Below are 19843 nucleotides of genomic sequence, written 5' to 3'. Positions count from 1 at the left end.
AGAGAGGAAGAGAGCTGACTAGCCCAAATAGGACAGCACAGAGAGGAAGAGAGCTGACTAGCCCAAATAGGACAGCACAGAGAGGGAGAGAGCTGACTAGCCCAAATAGGACAGCACAGAGAGGGAGAGAGCTGACTAGCCCAAATAGGACAGCACAGAGAGGGAGAGAGCTGACTAGCCCAAATAGGACAGCACAGAGAAAGAGAGAGAGAGCTGACTAGCCCAAATAGGACAGCACAGAGAGGGAGAGAGAGCTGACTAGCCCAAATAGGACAGCACAGAGAGGGAGAGAGAGCTGACTAGCCCAAATAGGACAGCACAGAGAGGGAGAGAGAGCTGACTAGCCCAAATAGGACAGCACAGAGAGGGAGAGAGAGCTGACTAGCCCAAATAGGACAGCACAGAGAGGGAGAGAGAGCTGACTAGCCCAAATAGGACAACACAGAGAGGGAGAGAGCTGACTAGCCCAAATAGGACAGCACAGAGAGAGGGAGAGAGCTGACTAGCCCAAATAGGACAGCACAGAGAGAGAGAGAGAGAGAGAGAGCTGACTAGCCCAAATAGGACCGCACACACAGAGAGAGAGAGCTGACTAGCCCAAATAGGACAGCACAGAGAGAGAGAGAGAGAGAGAGAGCTGACTAGCCCAAATAGGACAGCACAGAGAGAGAGCTGACTAGCCCAAATAGGACAGCACAGAGAGGGAGAGAGCTGACTAGCTCAAATAGGACAGCACAGAGAGGGAGAGAGCTGACTAGCCCAAATAGGACAGCACAGAGAGGGAGAGAGCTGACTAGCCCAAATAGGACAGCACAGAGAGGGAGAGTGCTGACTAGCCCAAATAGGACAGCACAGAGAGGGAGAGAGCTGACTGAAACAAATGGATAGACTGTGAGAGGAGTGGGAAGAGAAGACGGTACTAGGCTGGGGTGTGAAATAAGAAGGGCACAGAAAGCGGGAGGTGGTGTGTGTGTGAGAGAGAGAGACAGTGGGTGCCAGGTTGAGACTGTAGACTGAGTATGTAGGTCCCTGAGAGCATTAACAGCAGTGCAGGAAGAGGGGAGGGTGTTTTGGCTGAGAGAGCAAAGCATTGCATATGGAGAACTACATTGCTGTGAGACTAGAGGGCTAGAGCAGTGAACTTCTGTTTGTACAGGGATGTATAGACTTCATGTTTATGTAGCATCATCATCATGACTCTCCTGTCATACATTTCTTCTGTTCTGGATTGTGCAAGTGGGTTATTGGTTGTCTGTGAAGTTATACTCTATATTTATGCTTTGTCATTTAGTGCTAAGTTGGTGTGCAACTCTGACTGTGTGTTTGAGGCTTGTGGGTAGTTGAGTAGTGTATGTTTGTGTGTGTCAGTATTTTGGTCAGACAGTGGACAGCTCTTTGGCTCTATGGATTGTCAGCTCTGAGCCTGATGAAGTGTTTTTTCTGTCCTTGTTTCATCTTACTGGTGGTAGGTATCCCTCTCTGTTTGACCTGAGCTGTCTTTTCATTGTTCTTTCTCTCACAAAGGGTTACTTTCTCTGGAAAAAACTGTTGAAAGTGATTTTGTGCACTGTGTGTAATGTTACCATAAAAGCAAGCAGATGGTACTGTGTGTCCGTCTTCATTTCACTTCGATGAGATACGCAGTATTAGATTTAGTAGTGTCTCATCTAGACCGACTGTATGGTTAGTCATCACTCAGACCTTTGTACAGTGTGTAATCAGATTGGGGGTCAGGGTCTACTCTGTATAGTACAGCATGTACAGTCATTTGGTTAGCTCTGATCAGCCCCAGGTTGTGACCGGGTTATGATCCATCTGTCCCTATCCCCTCAGAGCCAGGACTGGAGTAAGAGTGATGAGAGACTACTGCAGGCTGTAGGGCAGAACCAACCTGACAAAGTAGCTGCTCTGATTGTGAAGAAGGGACTCTTCCCCACCAAACTGGATGCAGAGGGGAAGTCAGTGTAAGTACCAAACACTTAGGGCCAGTTTCCTTGACACAGGATAAGCCTAGTCTTGGACTAAGAAGTACTTTCAATGGAGAATCGTTATTGAACTTGCTTGTTAGTATTGGACTAGGTTTAAATGTGTCCACGAAACGTCCCTTTATGTTCAAACCGTCAGTGAGAGAGGGTAAAGAGTTTAAATATTTTCTACTTTCTTTGTTGTCATTATTAATGTTGATGATCTTCTTGTTGGTTATATTCATAACCAGTGTTATTCTCTTCCTGGTAGGTTCCCCCTCTGTGCGTCTCAGGGTCATCTGGACTGTCTGGAGGTCATCCTGGCTCACGGGCCAGAGGATCTCTGAATGATCCAATGTTGACCTAAATGACTAATGATGATACATACAATCCACCTGTGTGTAATCAAGTCTCCGTATAAATTCACCTGCACTGTGATAGTCTCAGAGGTCCGTTAAAAGCGCAGAGAGCATCATGAAGAACAAGGAACACACCAGGCAGGTCCGAGATACTGTTGTGAAGAAGTTTAAAGCCGGATTTGGATACAAAAAGATTTCCCAAGCTTTAAACATCCCAAGGAGCACTGTGCAAGCGATAATATTGAAATGGAAGGAGTATCAGACCACTGCAAATCTACCAAGACCTGGCCGTCCCTCTAAACTTTCAGCTCATACAAGGAGAAGACTGATCAGAGATGCAGCCAAGAGGCCCATGATCACTCTGGATGAACTGCAGAGATCTACAGCTGAGGTGGGAGACTCTGTCCATAGGACAACAATCAGTCGTATATTGCACAAATCTGGCCTTTATGGAAGAGTGGCAAGAAGAAAGCCATTTCTTAAAGATATCCATAAAAAGTGTTGTTTAAAGTTTGCCACAAGCCACCTGGGAGACACACCAAACATGTGGAAGAAGGTGCTCTGGTCAGGTGAAACCAAAATTGAACTTTTTGGCAACAATGCAAAACGTTATGTTTGGCGTAAAAGCAACACAGCTCATCACCCTGAACACACCATCCCCACTGTCAAACATGGTGGTGGCAGAATCATGGTTTGGGCCTGGTTTTCTTCAGCAGGGACAGGGAAGATGGTTAAAATTGATGGGAAGATGGATGGAGCCAAATACAGGACCATTCTGGAAGAATACCTGATGGAGTCTGCAAAAGACCTGAGACTGGGATGGAGATTTGTTTTCCAACAAGACAATGATCCAAAACATAAAGCAAAATCTACAATGGAATGGTTCAAAAATAAACATATCCAGGTGTTAGAATGGCCAAGTCAAATTCCAGACCTGAATCCAATCGAGAATCTGTGGAAAGAACTGAAAACTGCTGTTCACAAATGCTCTCCATCCAACCTCACTGAGCTCGAGCTGTTTTGCAAGGAGGAATGGGAAAAAATTTCACTCTCTCGATGTGCAAAACTGATAGAGACATACCCCAAGCGACTTGCAGCTGTAATCGCAGCAAAAGGTGGCGCTACAAAGTATTAACTTAAGGGGGCTGAATAATTTTGCACGCCCAATTTTTCAGTTTTTGATTTGTTAAAAAAGTTTGAAATATCCAATAAATGTCGTTCCACTTCATGATTGTGTCCCACTTGTTGTTGATTCTTCACAAAAAAATACAGTTTTATATCTTTATGTTTGAAGCCTGAAATGTGGCAAAAGGTCGCAAAGTTCAAAGGGGCCGAATACTTTCGCAAGGCACTGTAATTATAATTGATAGAACAGACCACATTCCCTGCTGGTTATACCAGGGGCCATATTTGGTGTACAATTTCAAATGTTCAATTAATTAGCATTGGCAACTACTACAACACTTTGTATGCTATTTAATGTACTGTACCAGAATCCATGGATCATAATCCTTTCTATCAGTGGTAATTCTATGGCCTAGTCTATGGCCCTACTCTGGTCCCCCAGGAAATGGCTGTAATGTGAGGAAGTGGATGAAGTAAAGGGGACAGCTGGGGGTAATTGTAAAAGCCTGAAACAGAGAGGCTTGCTGCACTTTTATCTTCAAACAAAGGCTTGGTGATTTACAAAAAACAGATGTGTGCTTCGTTTGAAATTGAGATGAATGGAAGCAGAGCAGTGCCTGAAATGTCTCTGATGTATCTGTGATATATGAGGACTCTTGTGTCTTACAGCTTACAGTAGGGCTGTGTGGTGTTATACTGAGTGCTACGTTATACAGGAGGAGTTTTATGGGCCGGTATGCTTCTTAGCTAGAACTACAGTGTGTGTGTGTGTGTGCATGTATTGAATCTCAATGGACCAGAGGTTAAAAAGATTTTCCATTTGTCTCTCCCAATGCATACATAGCCACTGAGAACAATGGCGAGGAGGTAACTGACCACTCAGCTTTTCATTTTCACTCACTACACATTCAGTACATGTAAAAACATAACACAACTATTTCTAGATTGTACGTAATAGAATTTACAACATAAGAAGGAACACCAACTTATTATCCCATTTTCAATCTACAACAACATCTTTTGAACAACAACAGCTGAAGTAACATCACACATTAAAAGCTAATTTCACAACGTTTTGGGCTATAGTACTGCCTGGCTTTGCTTTTGTCCTTGCTGCTATTTCTCTCCTGTTCCCCTGTTCCTTCTGCTTGTCTGTGTCTCCAGAGGCAGCCCCCTCCTCTGCCAGGGGGGACCACCCCCTGCAATAGGAAAGCCCCTCCTCCACCTCGCTCCCCTCCCCAGGTACGAGGCCAACTCCAGGGATGGATGGCACCGTTTTTATAAAATACTTTATATATGATTCTTACTTACTCTAACTTATGCTAGGCTGTGATGATCATACTAACTTTAATAACAATGTTCCAGGACTCTCCACCCCTACCTTCTCCTGCCCCCCAGAGCTCTCCTCCCCCTGCCTCTCCCTCAGCTCAGTCTCTAGAGACACGGTGCTCTAATCAGGCCAACCTCGTGAGTTACTTCCCCTGCCACGGCATACTGTATGCAGAGCACCTAAGCATACAGGAGATAAAATAGGCTTATATTTATGGTAACTCAACACAACTCAATTCAAGGGATTCATCTTTCGATATCAATTTTGAAGAGCACTATTCATGACTAAAGTAACAGACAATACATAGTGAATCACTATCTACTGCATTAAATTTGAGACTGCTAATGAGTATGGTGCTGCTGTTTGGCTGTGATACCACTGATATGGATTTCCTTGTGTGTGTCTGTGAGACGGAGAATGAGGTTTTTGAGGAGATCCGAAGGCTGTGTCTGGAAAGGGGGCGTCTGCTCCAGAAGATTAAAGGTCTGGAGCAGCAGCAGAACAGCGCACCCACTGCCTTGGAGGAGGTACTGCATGCACTGTTCATTTCCCAGCCTGAGATCAAGCTCAAACCCCCATTCCTTGGAAACTTCTCATATATCTGAAAGGATGTTAGAAATCTGGTAATAGCTGTGCACTCACTGTCTCCCTGTGCTAGCTGACCCAGCTGAGAGAGTGTCTGGAACAGGCGGAGGCAGAGCGGGACAGGCTACAGACTGAGCTGGAGGAGCTGAAGGCAGGTCAGGTGATCGGAGCCAGTGACTCAGATGATGACATACTGGACTTCCTATGTGTGTGTGGGGGGAGAGAGGGAATGCTGCTGGCAAATTGTTACAGATGCCGTATCTTAATTTTTGTCCCAGTTTCTTACAGCAGAAAAAATAATCCTGCAGCAACAGGAAATGTGAATTATTACGTATGTGGATTATAATGAATGGACATTGTTTGTAGGGCTTAATACATTCTTTGTTTGTGCAAATCGTGTCTGAAATAAGGAGGAAATTACAAACTTTGGAAGCCTTTTTAAACCCCAAATACACTACAAGCTTGCATTTCCTGCAACAACAGGATGATCAGATTAAGATACGGCATTTGTATATTTGTTAAATGGACCAAATGTTGGATGGATGTATGGACTAGGTTGTAGAACCCTAATGAGTCATACATCATAACTAGATGAATTTCACTCAAATTCTACTGCCATGGTAATGGCTGATGTTTTGCAATATGTTTGACAAAATATGACATTGATTTACCCCGTATATCTTGAAGGTGTTGAGAAGCTGCTCTCCAGGCGGTCCAGAGAGTCTCCCTCTGCTCTAGACGAGGAGGAGGCAAACTCCCCGAACTCTACCTCTCCTGGTCCTGCAGACCCAGACACTGTGGCTGAGCTATGCAGACAGGTGGATGAGCTGACCTCACAGAACCAGGAGCTGGTCCTCAAAGTGCAGGTAAGAACACATACACACACACACACACATAGCTGATTCATTGATAAAATGGGGTTATCAAAAGGTCATCCAGACCAGAGAAGTCCCAGTCAGCAGATGATGATGGACTGGTTCAAGGATGGCTGAACAGCGTCAGATTGGACCGTTTGTCATATCACCACTTTATAGGTCTATGATGAAGCAGTACCTAGGTATAAATAGAATAATAGCATCACACAGAGACTTGGTGCAGGCTTTCTTCACTAACTGGGTCATGGTCTGTACAAGTAGACAGAATTAGGACAAAGGGTTATAGCCAATGTGTAGTGAATAGTATAGTGAACAAAAATATGAAGGCAACATGCAACAATTTCAACGATTTTACTTAGCTACAGCTCATATAAGGAAATCAGTCAATTCAAATAAATTCATTAAGCCCTAATCTATGGATTTCACATGACTGAGCAGGGGCGCAGCCATTGGCCCACCCACTTGGGAGCCGGACCCAACCACTGGCGAGCCAGGCCCAGCCAATCAGAATGAGTTTTTCCCTACAAAAAAAGCTTGATTACGGACAGAAATACTCCTCAGTTTCATCAGCTGTCTGGGTGGCTGGTCTCAGACAATCCCGCAGGTGAAGAAGCCGGATGTGGAGGTCCTGGGCTGGCGTGGTTAAACGTGGTCTGCGGTTGTGAGGCCTGTTGGACGTACTGCCAAATTGGAGGTGGTTTATAGTAGAGCAACAGCTCTGGTGGACGTTCCTGCAGTCAGCATGCCAATTGCACATTCCCTCAAGAATTGAGACATCTGAGGTATTGTGCTGTGTGACAAAACGCACATTTTAGAGTGGCCTTTTATTGTGCGTTTATATTTTTATTCCGTGTATTTAAACCCTGGCTTGCTGATGCTATTTATTGGCCATTGAGAGGCTTTGAACCCACTGGTCGCCCATATTGACACTCCCCAGTACGTAACAGTCCTCCATAGGCATGAATGGAATTCTACAGTATTTCAATTAAATGTTTAAAGGTCAAAATTACATTTGTTTGTTTGTTGTAGTGGGGACAGTAACATTAGTTATCTCTAAAAATTATGCTTTCAGGGAAATGTTTTAATATATTTTGTATTTTTTTATTTGTATTAAGGTGTCTGTAATAGAATAAACATGGCAAAAACTAATGTAGATATTAATACATGCATTTCTATAGTTTCCTATTTTCTACAATGGTGAGGGCTTGCCAAGATGGAGGCACAGTGGCTTCAACACAACGCCTCCTATCAACCATCTAGTGTACTGTATATATAAATCATTGGTTATAACCAGGCTACCATTGGAGGGTTTGTCTGGGACTGTGTGTGAGGGGCAGCAAGGATGGTGGTACAGCACAAAAGCTAACTATGAAGCTGTCATGAAGGAAGAGGAGAGGAAGCAGTTCTGTGAATGTTGAATTGTGACATAAAAATAGGATGCTTGACTTATGAGACACATCACAACTGTTAGCGAAGAAAGAAAACCCTTACTGATTATTTCTGTACTGTGATTTTGTGTGGTTTGCAGATGCTGGAGATGTTTGAGAAGGATGACCCTGACATGCAGACAACCGGCCCAGACTTTGTCCCCACGGCCCTGTATGACTGACTCAGGAGGGAGTTTGAAGCTCTACAGGAGCGCTACTCCCAGGCCCAGGCTTCATCTGAGGCCTCCAGCATGGCGGGAGAGGGGTAAGGATTATTACCCACAACACCAGCCCCACTGTATACCCTCTGGATAAGAGTATCTGCTAAATTACTAAAATGTCACATTTACATCACTCACTAAGGTTAGAGTTCAATTTGTAGAGGTGCCCTGGAGTGGACTACAGTAATATATTAACATGGACACCCCCAGAAGGCTTCAACATATTAACACTGGTCCAGTCCTATTTTAGAGTCTTTAAGCCCACTAAAGAGTCAATATGTAATTTGAACCCTGCCAGCCACAGTAAACTGGAAACCACACATCCTGAGGCTGCATTCATTGTAGCTGGGGATTTTAACAAGGCTAATCTGAAAACAAGACTCCTTAAATTCTATCAGCATATCGATTGTGCTACCAGGGCTAATAAAAAACCTGGATCATTGTTATTCTAACTTCCGCGACGCATATAAGGCCCTCCCCCGCCCTCCTTTTGGAAAATCTGACCACGACTCCGTTTTGTTGCTCCCAGCCTATAGACAGACTAAAACAGGAAGCTCCCGCGCTCAGGTCTGTTCAACGCTGGTCCGAACAATCTGATTCCACGCTTCAAGCTATTACGTGGATTGGGATATGTTCCGCATTGCGTCAAACAACATTGATGAATACACTGATTCGGTGAGCGAGTTTATTAGCAAGTGCATCAGCGATATCGTACCCACAGCAACTATTAAAACATTCCCAAATCAGAAACCGTGGATTGATATAAGCATTCGCGCGAAACTGAAAGCGCGAACCACTGCTTTTAGCCAGGGCAAGGTGACCGGAAACATGACCGAATACAAACAGTGTAGCTATTCCCTCCGCAAGGCAATCAAACAAGCTAAGCTTCAGTATAGAGACAAAGTAGAGTCGCAATTCAACGGCTCAGACACAAGAGGTATGTGGCAGGGTCTACAGTCAATCATGAATTACAAAAGGAAAACCAGCTCCATCGCGGACCAGGATGTCTTGCTCCCAGACAGACTAAACAACTTCTTTGCTCGCTTTGAGGACAATACAGTGCCACTGACACGGCCCGCTACCAAAACCTGTGGACTCTCCTTCACTGCAGCCGACGTAAGTAAAACATTTAAACGTGTTAACCCTCGCAAGGCTGCAGGCCCAGACGGCATCCCCAGCCATGTCCTCAGAGCATGCGCTCACCAGCTGGCTGGTGTGTTTACGGACATATTCAATCAATCCTTATCCCAGTCTACTGTTGCCACATGCTTCAAGAGGGCCACCATTGTTTCTGTTCCCAAGAAAGCTAAGGTAACTGAGCTAAACGACTACCTCACTTCCGTCATCATGAAGTGCTTTGAGAGACTAGTCAAGGACCATATCACCTCCACCCTACCTGACACCCTGGACCCACTCCAATTTGCTTACCGACCAAATAGGTCAACAGACGAAGCAATCGCAACCACACTACGCACTGCCCTAACCCATCTGGACAAGAGGAATACCTATGTGAGAATGCTGTTCATCCACTACAGCTCAGCATTTAACACCATAGTACCCTCCAAACTCGTCATCAAGCTCCCTGGACCCTGGGTCTCGACCCCGCCCTGTACAACTGGGTACTGGACTTCCTGACGGGCCGCCCCCAGGTGGTGAGGGTAGGTAACAACATCTCCACCCCGCTGATCCTCAACACTGGGGCCCCACAAGGATGCGTTCTGAGCCCTCTCCTGTACTCCCTGTTCACCCACGACTGCGTGACCATGCACGCCTCCAACTCAATCATCAAGTTTGCAGACGACACAACAGTGGTAGGCTTGATTACCAACAACGACGAGACGGCCTACAGGGAGAAGGTGAGGACCCTCGGAGTGTGGTGTCAGGAAAATAACCTCACACTCAACGTCAACAAAACAAAGGAGGAGATCGTGGACTTCAGGAAACAGCAGAGGGAGCACCCCCCTATCCACATCGATGGGACAGTAGTGAAGAGGGTAGTAAGTTTTAAGTTCCTTCGGCGTACACATCATGGACAAACTGAATTGGTCCACCCACACAGACAGCGTGGTGAAGAAGGCACAGCAGCACCTCAGGAGGCTGAAGATAATTGACTTGTCACTAAAAGCACTGTCAAACTTTTACAGATGCACAATCGAGAGCATCCTGTCAGGCTGTATCACCGCCTGGTACAGCAACTGCTCCGCCCACAACCGTAAGGCTCTCCAGAGGGTAGTGAGGTCTGCACAACGCAGCACTGGTGGCAAACTACCTGCACTCCAGGACACCTAGACCACCCGATGTCACAGGAAGGCCATACAGATCATCAAGGACAACAACCACCCGAGCCACTGCCTGTTCACCCCGCTATCATCCAGAAGGCGAGGTCACTACAGGTGCATCAAAGCAGGGATCGAGAGACTGAAAAACAGCTTCTATCTCAAGGCCATCAGACTGTTAAACAGCCACCACTAACATTGAGTGGCTGCTGCCAACATACTGACTCAACTCTAGCCACTTTAATAATGGAAAAAGTTGTGTAAAAATGTATCACTAGTCACTTTAAACAATGCCACTTAATATAATGTTTACATACCCTACATTACTCATCTCATATGTATATACTGTACTCTATACCATCTACTGCATCTTGCCATCTTGATGTAATGTATCACTAGCCACTTTAAACAATGCCACTTAATATAATGTTTACATACCCTACATTACTCATCTCATATGTATATACAGTACTCTATACCATATACTGCATCTTGCCTATGCCGTTCTGTACCATCACTCATTCAAATATTTGTATGTACATAATCTTCATCCCTTTACACTTGTGTGTGTATAAGGTAGTTGTTGTGAAATTGTTAGGTTAGATTACTCGTTGGTTATTACTGCATTGTCGGAAACTAGAAGCACAAGCATTTCGCTACACTGTCATTAACATCTAGAAGCACAAGCATTTCGCTACACTGTCATTAACATCTGCTAACCATGTGTATGTGACAAATAAAATTTGATTTGATTTTATTGTAATTGAAGATTCTAACACAATATGCCAACCATAGGTAAGCCTCTCACTTCACTTCAGTTCTGATGTTTATTTTTTTTCACCTCCAGGTGTGAGGAGACTGTGGAGGGAGGAGGAGAGGGAGAGACAGGGGCAGAGGAGAAGGAGGGGACAGAGGGGAAGGGGAAGGAGGGGACTGAGGATGAGAGCAGTGATGAGCTGAGGGAGAGGCTGTGTGGCAAGGAGGAGCAGCTGGCCCACTCCCAGTCTGAGCTGGAGGAGCAGCTGGCCCACACCCAGTCTGAGCTGGAGGAGCTGAGAGAACAGGTGCACCTGGGGGTATATTCTGGGGAACAGGCAGGGGGAATGGGGAGTGAGAGAGACCCCCCCCAGGGGCAGTGGCGAGGTGGTGATCCTGGAGATGCAGCAGCTGTGAGGGAGCTGGAGGAGGCGCTGAAAGAGAGAGGGGGACAAGGAGAGGGACAGAGGGAGGAAGCGGGCCTGAGGGAGTTAGAGGGGGAGGGACAGAGGGAGGGAGCGGGCCTGAGGGAGGTAGAGGGGGAGGGACAGAGGAAGGGAGAGCGCAGAAGACAATGACACAGTCAAACAGCTGAGAAAGAAAGTTGAGGAACTACAGGCGGCCCTGGAAAAGAAAGGGACAGAAAGAGTTTGAAAAGGAGGACGGAGGAGGGGAGAGGGTGAGCGAACTGGAGGCCACCCCGGTGGAGAGCAAAGAGTCAGGGGGAGCTGGGGGAAAGAGAGAGAGAGTGGTAGAGCCAGACAGAGAGGTGTTGCGTAGGCTCCAGGGCCGTGTGGTGGAGCTGGAGGGGAAGCTGAGGGACTGTGTTCCCCGTTCGGAGATGGACGATGTGCAGGTGACCCTGGTCTGCAGTGTGAGCAGCTGGCCAGGGAGAGGTCCGAGGCCAGCCTGAGACTGAACGAGGCCCAACTGGAGCTGGAGAGACTACGGTCAACCAGCCCCACACACTGTCAGGGAGATGAGGAAGAGAGGTCGGAAGGGTAAGAGCCCTCCATCACATCAGGTATGTTTTTCCCTGGTGTCAACCTGGTGTCCTGTTACTAATCAGGTTTCCATCAAACCATTTCATGCAGATGAATTACCTGATGCATGAAAAAAGTAATGACCGGGCTGTTGGAAACAGGAAATGCCGGAACAATTTCATAATTGTCTGCAGACAATTTGTTTGTTCGACATTGTGGGTTCTTTTTATGTCTGTAAAATTGATTATTCAAAAAACATCGGAGGAAAAGCCTTTATGCATAAATATTGATATAATAACCATCATATCGAAATAAAGTTGGAGTCACGCAATGATATGTTTATTGACTCGGTTTATTGCAGTTTATTAGGCTACAGATGAAATGACCCCCCAAAATGATCTAGCTTTTATCCATAATAATCTCATCATGTAGACTAGCCTACCAGCTCTGTATCTGCAAGCTGTTGGCTAGAGCACTTGTTCCAAGACCAGAGTGGGCACGTTTGCCATTTAAGGTTTTTGTGGAAAAAAACCTTGGTAGAGTTGAAAATGCAATGGAATCTCATTTAACTTTAACCGCAAAAGTTAGTTTCATGTGCACTACTTTATCATGCACAGCCGTTTATCTGCAGCAAGTCAGTATGATGAAAACACATCTCTGGTGGGAAATCTGCATGAAATCTGTCGCCAATTGGATGGAAACCTAGCTACTCCGCTATTATAATGTTCTCTGTCACTTATCAAAAAATGTTGCTCTCTTTGGGGCATAAGGACAAATTATTTTACTGTAGTTAATTACGGTGGTAAGCTGTAAATAACTAGTTTATAACCATTCATTTGCTTTCACTTCCAACTGGGCACACACTGGTTAAATCAACGTTGTTTCCACATTATTTTGAAGAAATTACATTGAACCAATGTGGAATAGATGTTGAATTAACATCTGACCCCAGTGGGTTCTGTCCAATCAGAGCTCTTTCTTAGCTTTGCGTGGTGATACTTCTCACCAATAAGAGCACTCTCTACTTCTGTGATATTTCCTCTCTAATATCAGAGTGCTCCCTGAGACGGGTGAGGGAGGAACTGGAGGTGGCTAGGCAGGAAGCAGCTCAGGCTCCGGACTGTCTGTGTGCGGAGCGTGAGGGTTGGTCTCAGGACACCCTCCACCTGAGACATGCAGTACCCCTGTCCCAACACACAGAGGTGCTGACGGCTCTGTCGGAGCAGCTGGCCCAGACAGCCCAGGAACTGCAGGCGGAGAGGGCTTTGCAATGCCACGCCCAGACAGAGACGGCCAGGCTGGATGCCCAACTACAGGCCACACAACAGGACCTTATACCCTGGGAGGAGCATGACAAAGTTAAGGTTAGCTTCAAATGGTATTCTAGCAAATGGCAAGAATGAACTGTTAGACTCAAATCATACTACGTTGAGGTCCTAAGTGAATGGACATTAGGCTTGTATTTAAAAATCTACAAATTGTAGATAAAAATCAAGGGGTTGTGCAATCAATATAATTTGGCACTAATAACAAACCCTCTGTCATCATGTATGACCCACAATCAATTACTGTAGCCTACAGTAAAAGTACAGTGCCTTGCGAAAGTATTCGGCCCCCTTGAACTTTGCGACCTTTTGCCACATTTCAGGCTTCAAACATAAAGATATAAAACTATATTTTTTTTGTGAAGAATCAACAACAAGTGGGACACAATCATGAAGTGGAACGACATTTATTGGATATTTCAAACTTTTTTAACAAATCAAAAACTGAAAAATTGGGCGTGCAAAATGATTCAGCCCCTTTACTTTCAGTGCAGAAAACTCTCTCCAGAAGTTCAGTGAGGATCTCTGAATGATCCAATGTTGACCTAAATGACTAATGATGATAAATACAATCCACCTGTGTGTAATCATGTCTCCAGTGAGAACAGTGCGGCGGAGGCCAAGGAGGCTTTGAGTGTGAAGGAGACAGAGCTGAGAGACCTGAGGTCCCAGAAGGCTGTGGAACAGGGACTGGTGTCCAAGGAGGACCACGAGTCCCAGCGCCTCTCACTGCAGGCCGAGATCAACGCATTCACCGCCCAATTCAACAACCTCACACGCAAACACAAGAAGCCTTGCACCCGAGGTGTGTTGTATTTGTTCCTGTTCACCAAAATACAGAGAATTGTAACAAAGTTAGAGACTGAAACCTTAACTCAAGAGTTAACCACAAGCCACATGTTACTGACTACACATTGGACTGATGTGCACCAGGACTTCCTTTCTCCTAGCATTAGTTATGTGTGTGTTCTATACAGTATCTCCTTGCCACCTTTCCTTTCATGGCCATCGACGTGCTCTCCCTCCTCCACTTGTCTTTATCTCTCCTCACTCCCCTCTCTCTCCCCATTCTCCCCTGACTCCCTCCCAACAGGTGTTCCAGGTGCAGCGTGAGGCTCTGTTTAATAAGAGTGAGTGTCAGGTGGCCGAGGCTCAGCTGGCCACGGCGCAGCAACAGCTGGCTGACCTGCAGGCCCAGTCCAGCCACGTCCAGGAGCTCCACAAAGACATCCAGGACTCCCAGGCCCTGGTCAAGGAGAAGGACCGCAAGGTAAGACTGAGACACAAATGATAGAAGTAAAATTTAGCGACCATGTCCTTTATTCAAAATCAACCCCTAGCCCCTCCCCCTTTGCCTGGCTACCCATCCACATCACTCTGGTCAAACACCACACCAACTAACATTTATTCTACACGAGGAGTCTGGATTTGATCTCCTCCCTGACGACTTTTCAAATGCGAACACATTCAAACCATTCTGATTGGTCCCAAAAAACCGATGGGTTGGGCCAGAGCCTGAACACACGTGGGAAAGCATTTCGGAAATAGAAATAGGCTTTGATACTCTGATTGGTTACAGACGATCCAATCGCTGATGACTTGTTTTGTACAACGCCCCTCACTTTTACGTCAGCAGAAACAGCTTCTACAGTTGCGGTCACAGACTGAATGTACAGTGCATTCGGAAAGTATTCAGACCCCTTGACTTTTTCCACATTTTGTTACGTTACAGCTTTATTCTAAAATGTATAAAATAATGTTTTCCCCTCATCAATCTACACACAATAACCCATAATGACAAAGCAAAAACAGGTTTTTAGACATTTATGCACATTTATAAAACATAAAAACTGAAACATGACATTTACTTAAGTAGTCAGACCCTTCACTCAGTACTTTGTTAAAGCACCTTTGGCAGTGATTCGAATCTCTTGGGTATGACGCTACAAGGTTGGTACACCTGTATTTGGGGAGTTTCTCCAATTATTCTCTGCCGATCCTTTCCAGCTCTGTCAGGTTGGATGGGGAGCATCGCTGCACAGCTATTTTCAGGTCTCTAGAGATGTTTGATCGGGTTCAAGTCCAGGCTCTGGCTGGGCCACTCTAGAACATTGAGACTTGTCCCGAAGTGTTACGTTCCCCAGTTTATGTGTTGTAGTTTGTGTATTTGCATGTGTTTATTTCAGGAAATGGCTTCCTGAAATCCCTCAAGCAGCTAATTGGTCGACTCCATGGCTAATTGGGGAGCTGACCCCGCCCCCTCGTCAAGACTCAGCTGTCTCCAATTACCCATTCAATCTGAAGCTATATAAAAGCCAGTGTTCTGTTCAGGAGAGAGATTTGCTGGGAGGTCATTGCAGAGATTTTGCTAAAGAGATTTGCTAGAGATTTGCTGGGAGGTCATTGCAGAGAGATTTTGCTAGAGGTTGAGTTTGCTGGGAGTTCATTGCTGGGAAGTGGTATGTTCTGTGAGTTTGTTGCTCAGGTAGAGCCTATTTGATGTCCTTTGTTTCTTAGTTTGTTTGTGAAATTGTTTAATATTCTGTTTCATTTGTTCCCAGGGGGGAAGGGGAAGGCACCTTGGGAGTGCTTAGGCAAGAGGCCCGTGGGCATACATATACCCATAGTATATTCACTGTCTAGGCACACTAGGTAAGACCTGGGCGGACCACCCCCTGTATTTTGGTTAGGGCACCAGGTGGTGCTAAATTAGGTAAGTAGTGGGTAGGCAGGTAAGATAGGAGAGAGATTTACTTTCTTTGCTTTGGTTCCGTCCAGCCCCTTTTCCCCATATTACCGTGTAAAGGAATAAAGTCCTTGTAAAACGGTACCACATTCTGTCTGTTGTCATCCTTACTCGCACCTACAGTACATACCTCTTTCCCTTCACGGAGAGTTTAGTTGTAGCAGGGTGTTGCGTTCCCTCATAGAGGCGTGCGTAACACGAAGCTACTCCTGTGTTGTCTTGGCTGCCCCAATCTGAGGTCCTGAGCGCTCTGGAACAGATTTTCATCAAGGATCTCTCTGTACTTTACTCCATCTTTTCCTCAATCCTGACTAGTCTCCCAGTCCCTGCTACTGAAAAACATCCCCATAGCATGATGCTGCCACCACCATGCTTCACCGCAGGGAAGGTGCTATGTTTCCTCCAGGCGTGATGCTTGTCATTGAGACCAAAGAGTTCAATCTTGGTTTCATCAGACCAGAGAATCTTGTTTCTCATGGTCTGAGAGTCTTTAGGTGCCTTTTGGCAAACTCCAAGCGGGCTGTCATGTGCCTTTTACTGAGGAGTGGCTTCAGTCTGGCCACTCTACCATAAAGGCCTGATTGGGGGAGTGCTGCAGAGATGGCTGTCTTTCTGGAAGTTTCTCCTGTCTCCCCAGAGGAACTCTGGAGCTCTGTTAGAGTGACCATCGGGTTCTTGGTCACCTCCCTGACCAAGGCTCTTCTCTCCCGATGGCTCAGTTTGGCCGGGCGGCCAGCTCTAGGAAGAGTCTTGGTGGTTCCAAACTTCTTCCATTTAAGAATGATGGAGGCCACTGTGTTCTTGGGGACCTTCAATGCTGCTCAAATGTTTTGCTACCCTTCCCCAGATCTGAGCCTCAAAAAAATTCTGTCTGAGCTCTACGGACAATTCCTTCAACCTCATGGCTTGGCTTTTGCTCTGACATGCACTGTCAACTGTGGGACCTTATGTAGACAGGTGTGTGACTTTCTAAATCATGTCCAATCAATTGAAATTACCACAGGTGGACTTCAATCAAGTTGTAGAAACATCTCAAGGATGATCAATGGAAACAGGATGCTCCTGAACAGCGGAATTACATTCAGTTTGAGTCGTCAGCCAACCTATCCCCTGGCACTTCTTCCAGAACATAGGGTTTAGGTTCCTTGCCCTCTGGGAAGCTGGGTGCCATATTACTATACACTCCTTTATATCTACACATAGTGCCAAAGGGTGAGGGCATGAGTGTGATTTGGAACTGAGAAAATGACCTTGGGAAATGAAGGGATCTAGGTTCTCCCTTCCACCCTTGTTGTGTGTAGATAATTGAGCTGTCTAAGGAAGTGTTCCGTCTGAAAGAGGCTGTGGTGTCTTTTTTTACTGATAACAAGTTTAAACAGGTGCCATTAATACAGAGTGGAGGACAGAGGAGCCTCTTAAAGAGGAAGTTACAGGTCTGTGAGAGCCAGAAATCTTGCTTGTTTGTAGGTGACCAAATACTTATTTTCCACCATAATTTGCAAATAAATTCATTAAAAATCCTACAATATGATTTTCTGGATTTCTTTTTCTCATTTTGTCTGTCATAGTTGAAGTGTACATATGATGAAAATTACAGGCCTCTCTTGTCTTTTTAAGAGGGAGAACTTGCACAATTGGTGGCTGACTAAATACTTTTTTGCCCCACTGTATATATATATACTTTTAGCTTTCATTTGACATACTTCTAGGAACTTCACATGTTGGTGCTCATGGGTCCTTTAAATGGAAAAGACCAGTCTTCATTGGGGGATGCCATGTGCTCAAATAATGCCTGACAGCTGGACTTTACATGAAGCCGCTCCATGCAGTATGTACATCTCACTTTAAAACATCATCCAACATTCCTAATCAATCCAGACAGAAGAAGAGTTTTTATTTATTTACGACAGATTTTTACCTTGTCAGCTCAGGGATTCAATCTTGCAACCTTTCGGTTTCTAGTCCAACGCTCTAACCATTACGGTACTTGCCACCCCGAATGATGTGGATTGGATTCAACACAAACCCCACACATTTGAATAACCTTAATTTTGACAAATTTTATTGAAAAAAATGTATTTAGTTCAAAGAAGAGTAGATACAAGAAAGGCCTGATAAAGCAAAGGGGTCATTTGGAAAAGTTCCATACTGTAAAGTACACTAACATCACAGAAAGCCATGTCCCCTGTCTCCCTGTGCCTGGAAGACCCAGTAAATACCAGGACATCCCCTATCTATTGATAAAACATGTTGCCATTAACAACACAGGATGGTGATCAAATCAATAAGGGCCTATGCTCATGAAGATTATTGATTGGAGGACTGGTACAATAGAATAGGAAGCAAACAAAAGAGGACAGTCAATCAGAACACACTATGGGATGTTCTACAGTATGTACACCCCCCTCTCCCCATACATCAGCAGCTTATAGAAAGTTTCACAATAAAAAGGATGATTTGACTTTCAGTCCACTCCATTCATTGATTAAAGTGTGATTTGGCATGGCAAGAAAATTTGCCATTTGCTCTCGGGGTATACATAGATGCAGCACACACTACTGTCTTCTGCTGTGGTACAGTGGGCCAAAAAAAGTATTTAGTCAGCCACCAATTGTGCAAGTTCTCCCACTTAAAAAGATGAGAGGCCTGTAATTTTCATCATATGTACACTTCAACTATGACAGACAAAATGAAGAAAAAAAAATCCAGAAAATCACATTGTAGGTTTTTTAATGAATTTATTTGCAAATTATGGTGGGAAATAAGTATTTGGTCAATAACAAAAGTTTATCTCAATACTTTGTCATTGCCAACAAAGTGTATATAACAGAGGTCAAATGTTTTCTGTAAGTCTTCACAAGGTTTTCACACACTGTTGCTGGTATTTTGGCCCATTCCTCCATGCAGATCTCCTCTAGAGCAGTAATGTTTTGGGGCTGTTGCTGGGCAACACGGACTTTCAACACCCACCAAAGATTTTCTATGGGGTTGAGATCTGGAGACTGGCTAGGCCACTCCAGGACCTTGAAATGCTTCTTACGAAGCCACTCCTTCGTTGCCCGGGCGGTGTGTTTGGGATCATTGTCATGCTGAAAGACCCAGCCACGTTTCATCTTCAATGCCCTTGCTGATGGAAGGAGGTTTTCACTCAAAATCTCACGATACATGGCCCCATTCATTCTTTCCTTTACACGGATCAGTCGTCCTGGTCCCTTTGCAGAAAAACAGCCCAAAAGCATGATGTTTCCACCCCCATGCTTCACAGTAGGTATGGTGTTCTTTGGATGCAACTCAGCATTCTTTGTCCTCCAAACACGACGAGTTGAGTTTTTACCAAAATGTTATATTTTGTTTTCATCTGACCATATGACATTCTCCCAATCTTCTTCTGGATCATCCAAATGCTCTCTAGCAAACTTCAGACGGGCCTGGACATGTACTGGCTTAAGCAGGGGGACACGTCTGGCACTGCAGGATTTGAGTCCCTGGCGGCGTAGTGTGTTACTGATGGTAGGCTTTGTTACTTTGGTCCCAGCTCTCTGCAGGTCATTCACTAGGTCCCCCCGTGTGGTTCTGGGATTTTTGCTCACCGTTCTTGTGATCATTTTGACCCCACAGGGTGAGATCTTGCGTGGAGCCCCAGATCGAGGGAGATTATCAGTGGTCTTGTATGTCTTCCATTTCCTAACAATTGCTCCCACAGTTGATTTCTTCAAACCAAGCTGCTTACCTATTGCAGATTCAGTCTTCCCAGCCTGGTGCAGGTCTAAAATGTTGTTTCTGGTGTCCTTTGACAGCTCTTTGGTCTTGGCCATAGTGGAGTTTGGAGTGTGACTGTTTGAGGTTGTGGAGAGGTGTCTTTTCTACTGAT

At 45.3% G+C, this 19843-nt stretch overlaps 1 protein-coding gene across 1 annotated transcript; it reads left to right on the top strand.

Moving 5' to 3' along the window:
- Positions 1 to 1741: 1741 nt before the first annotated feature.
- Positions 1742 to 2364, top strand: LOC121847447 (ankyrin repeat domain-containing protein 24-like). The gene is made up of 2 exons (XM_042328572.1): positions 1742 to 1964; positions 2236 to 2364. The coding sequence occupies exons 1-2, from the start codon at positions 1807 to 1809 to the stop codon at positions 2309 to 2311; spliced, it is 234 nt and encodes a 77-aa protein (XP_042184506.1). The 5' UTR covers positions 1742 to 1806; the 3' UTR covers positions 2312 to 2364.
- Positions 2365 to 19843: the final 17479 nt, after the last annotated feature.

This window comes from Oncorhynchus tshawytscha, linkage group LG01 (genome assembly GCF_018296145.1).
Source record: "Oncorhynchus tshawytscha isolate Ot180627B linkage group LG01, Otsh_v2.0, whole genome shotgun sequence".
Lineage (NCBI taxonomy): Eukaryota > Metazoa > Chordata > Actinopteri > Salmoniformes > Salmonidae > Oncorhynchus > Oncorhynchus tshawytscha.
Note: the sequence above shows the minus strand (reverse complement) of the source record. Positions and strands in the feature narration are given on the sequence as shown.

What these genes read in the sequence shown, in the direction of transcription:
- LOC121847447 (XM_042328572.1), top strand. Translation starts at nt 1,807, where the DNA reads ATGATCCATCTGTCCCTATCCCCTCAGAGCCAGGACTGGAGTAAGAGT. An exon ending in GATGCAGAGGGGAAGTCAGT is followed by an intron (nt 1,965 to 2,235) that starts GTAAGTACCAAA and finishes TCTTCCTGGTAG; the next exon opens with GTTCCCCCTCTGTGCGTCTC.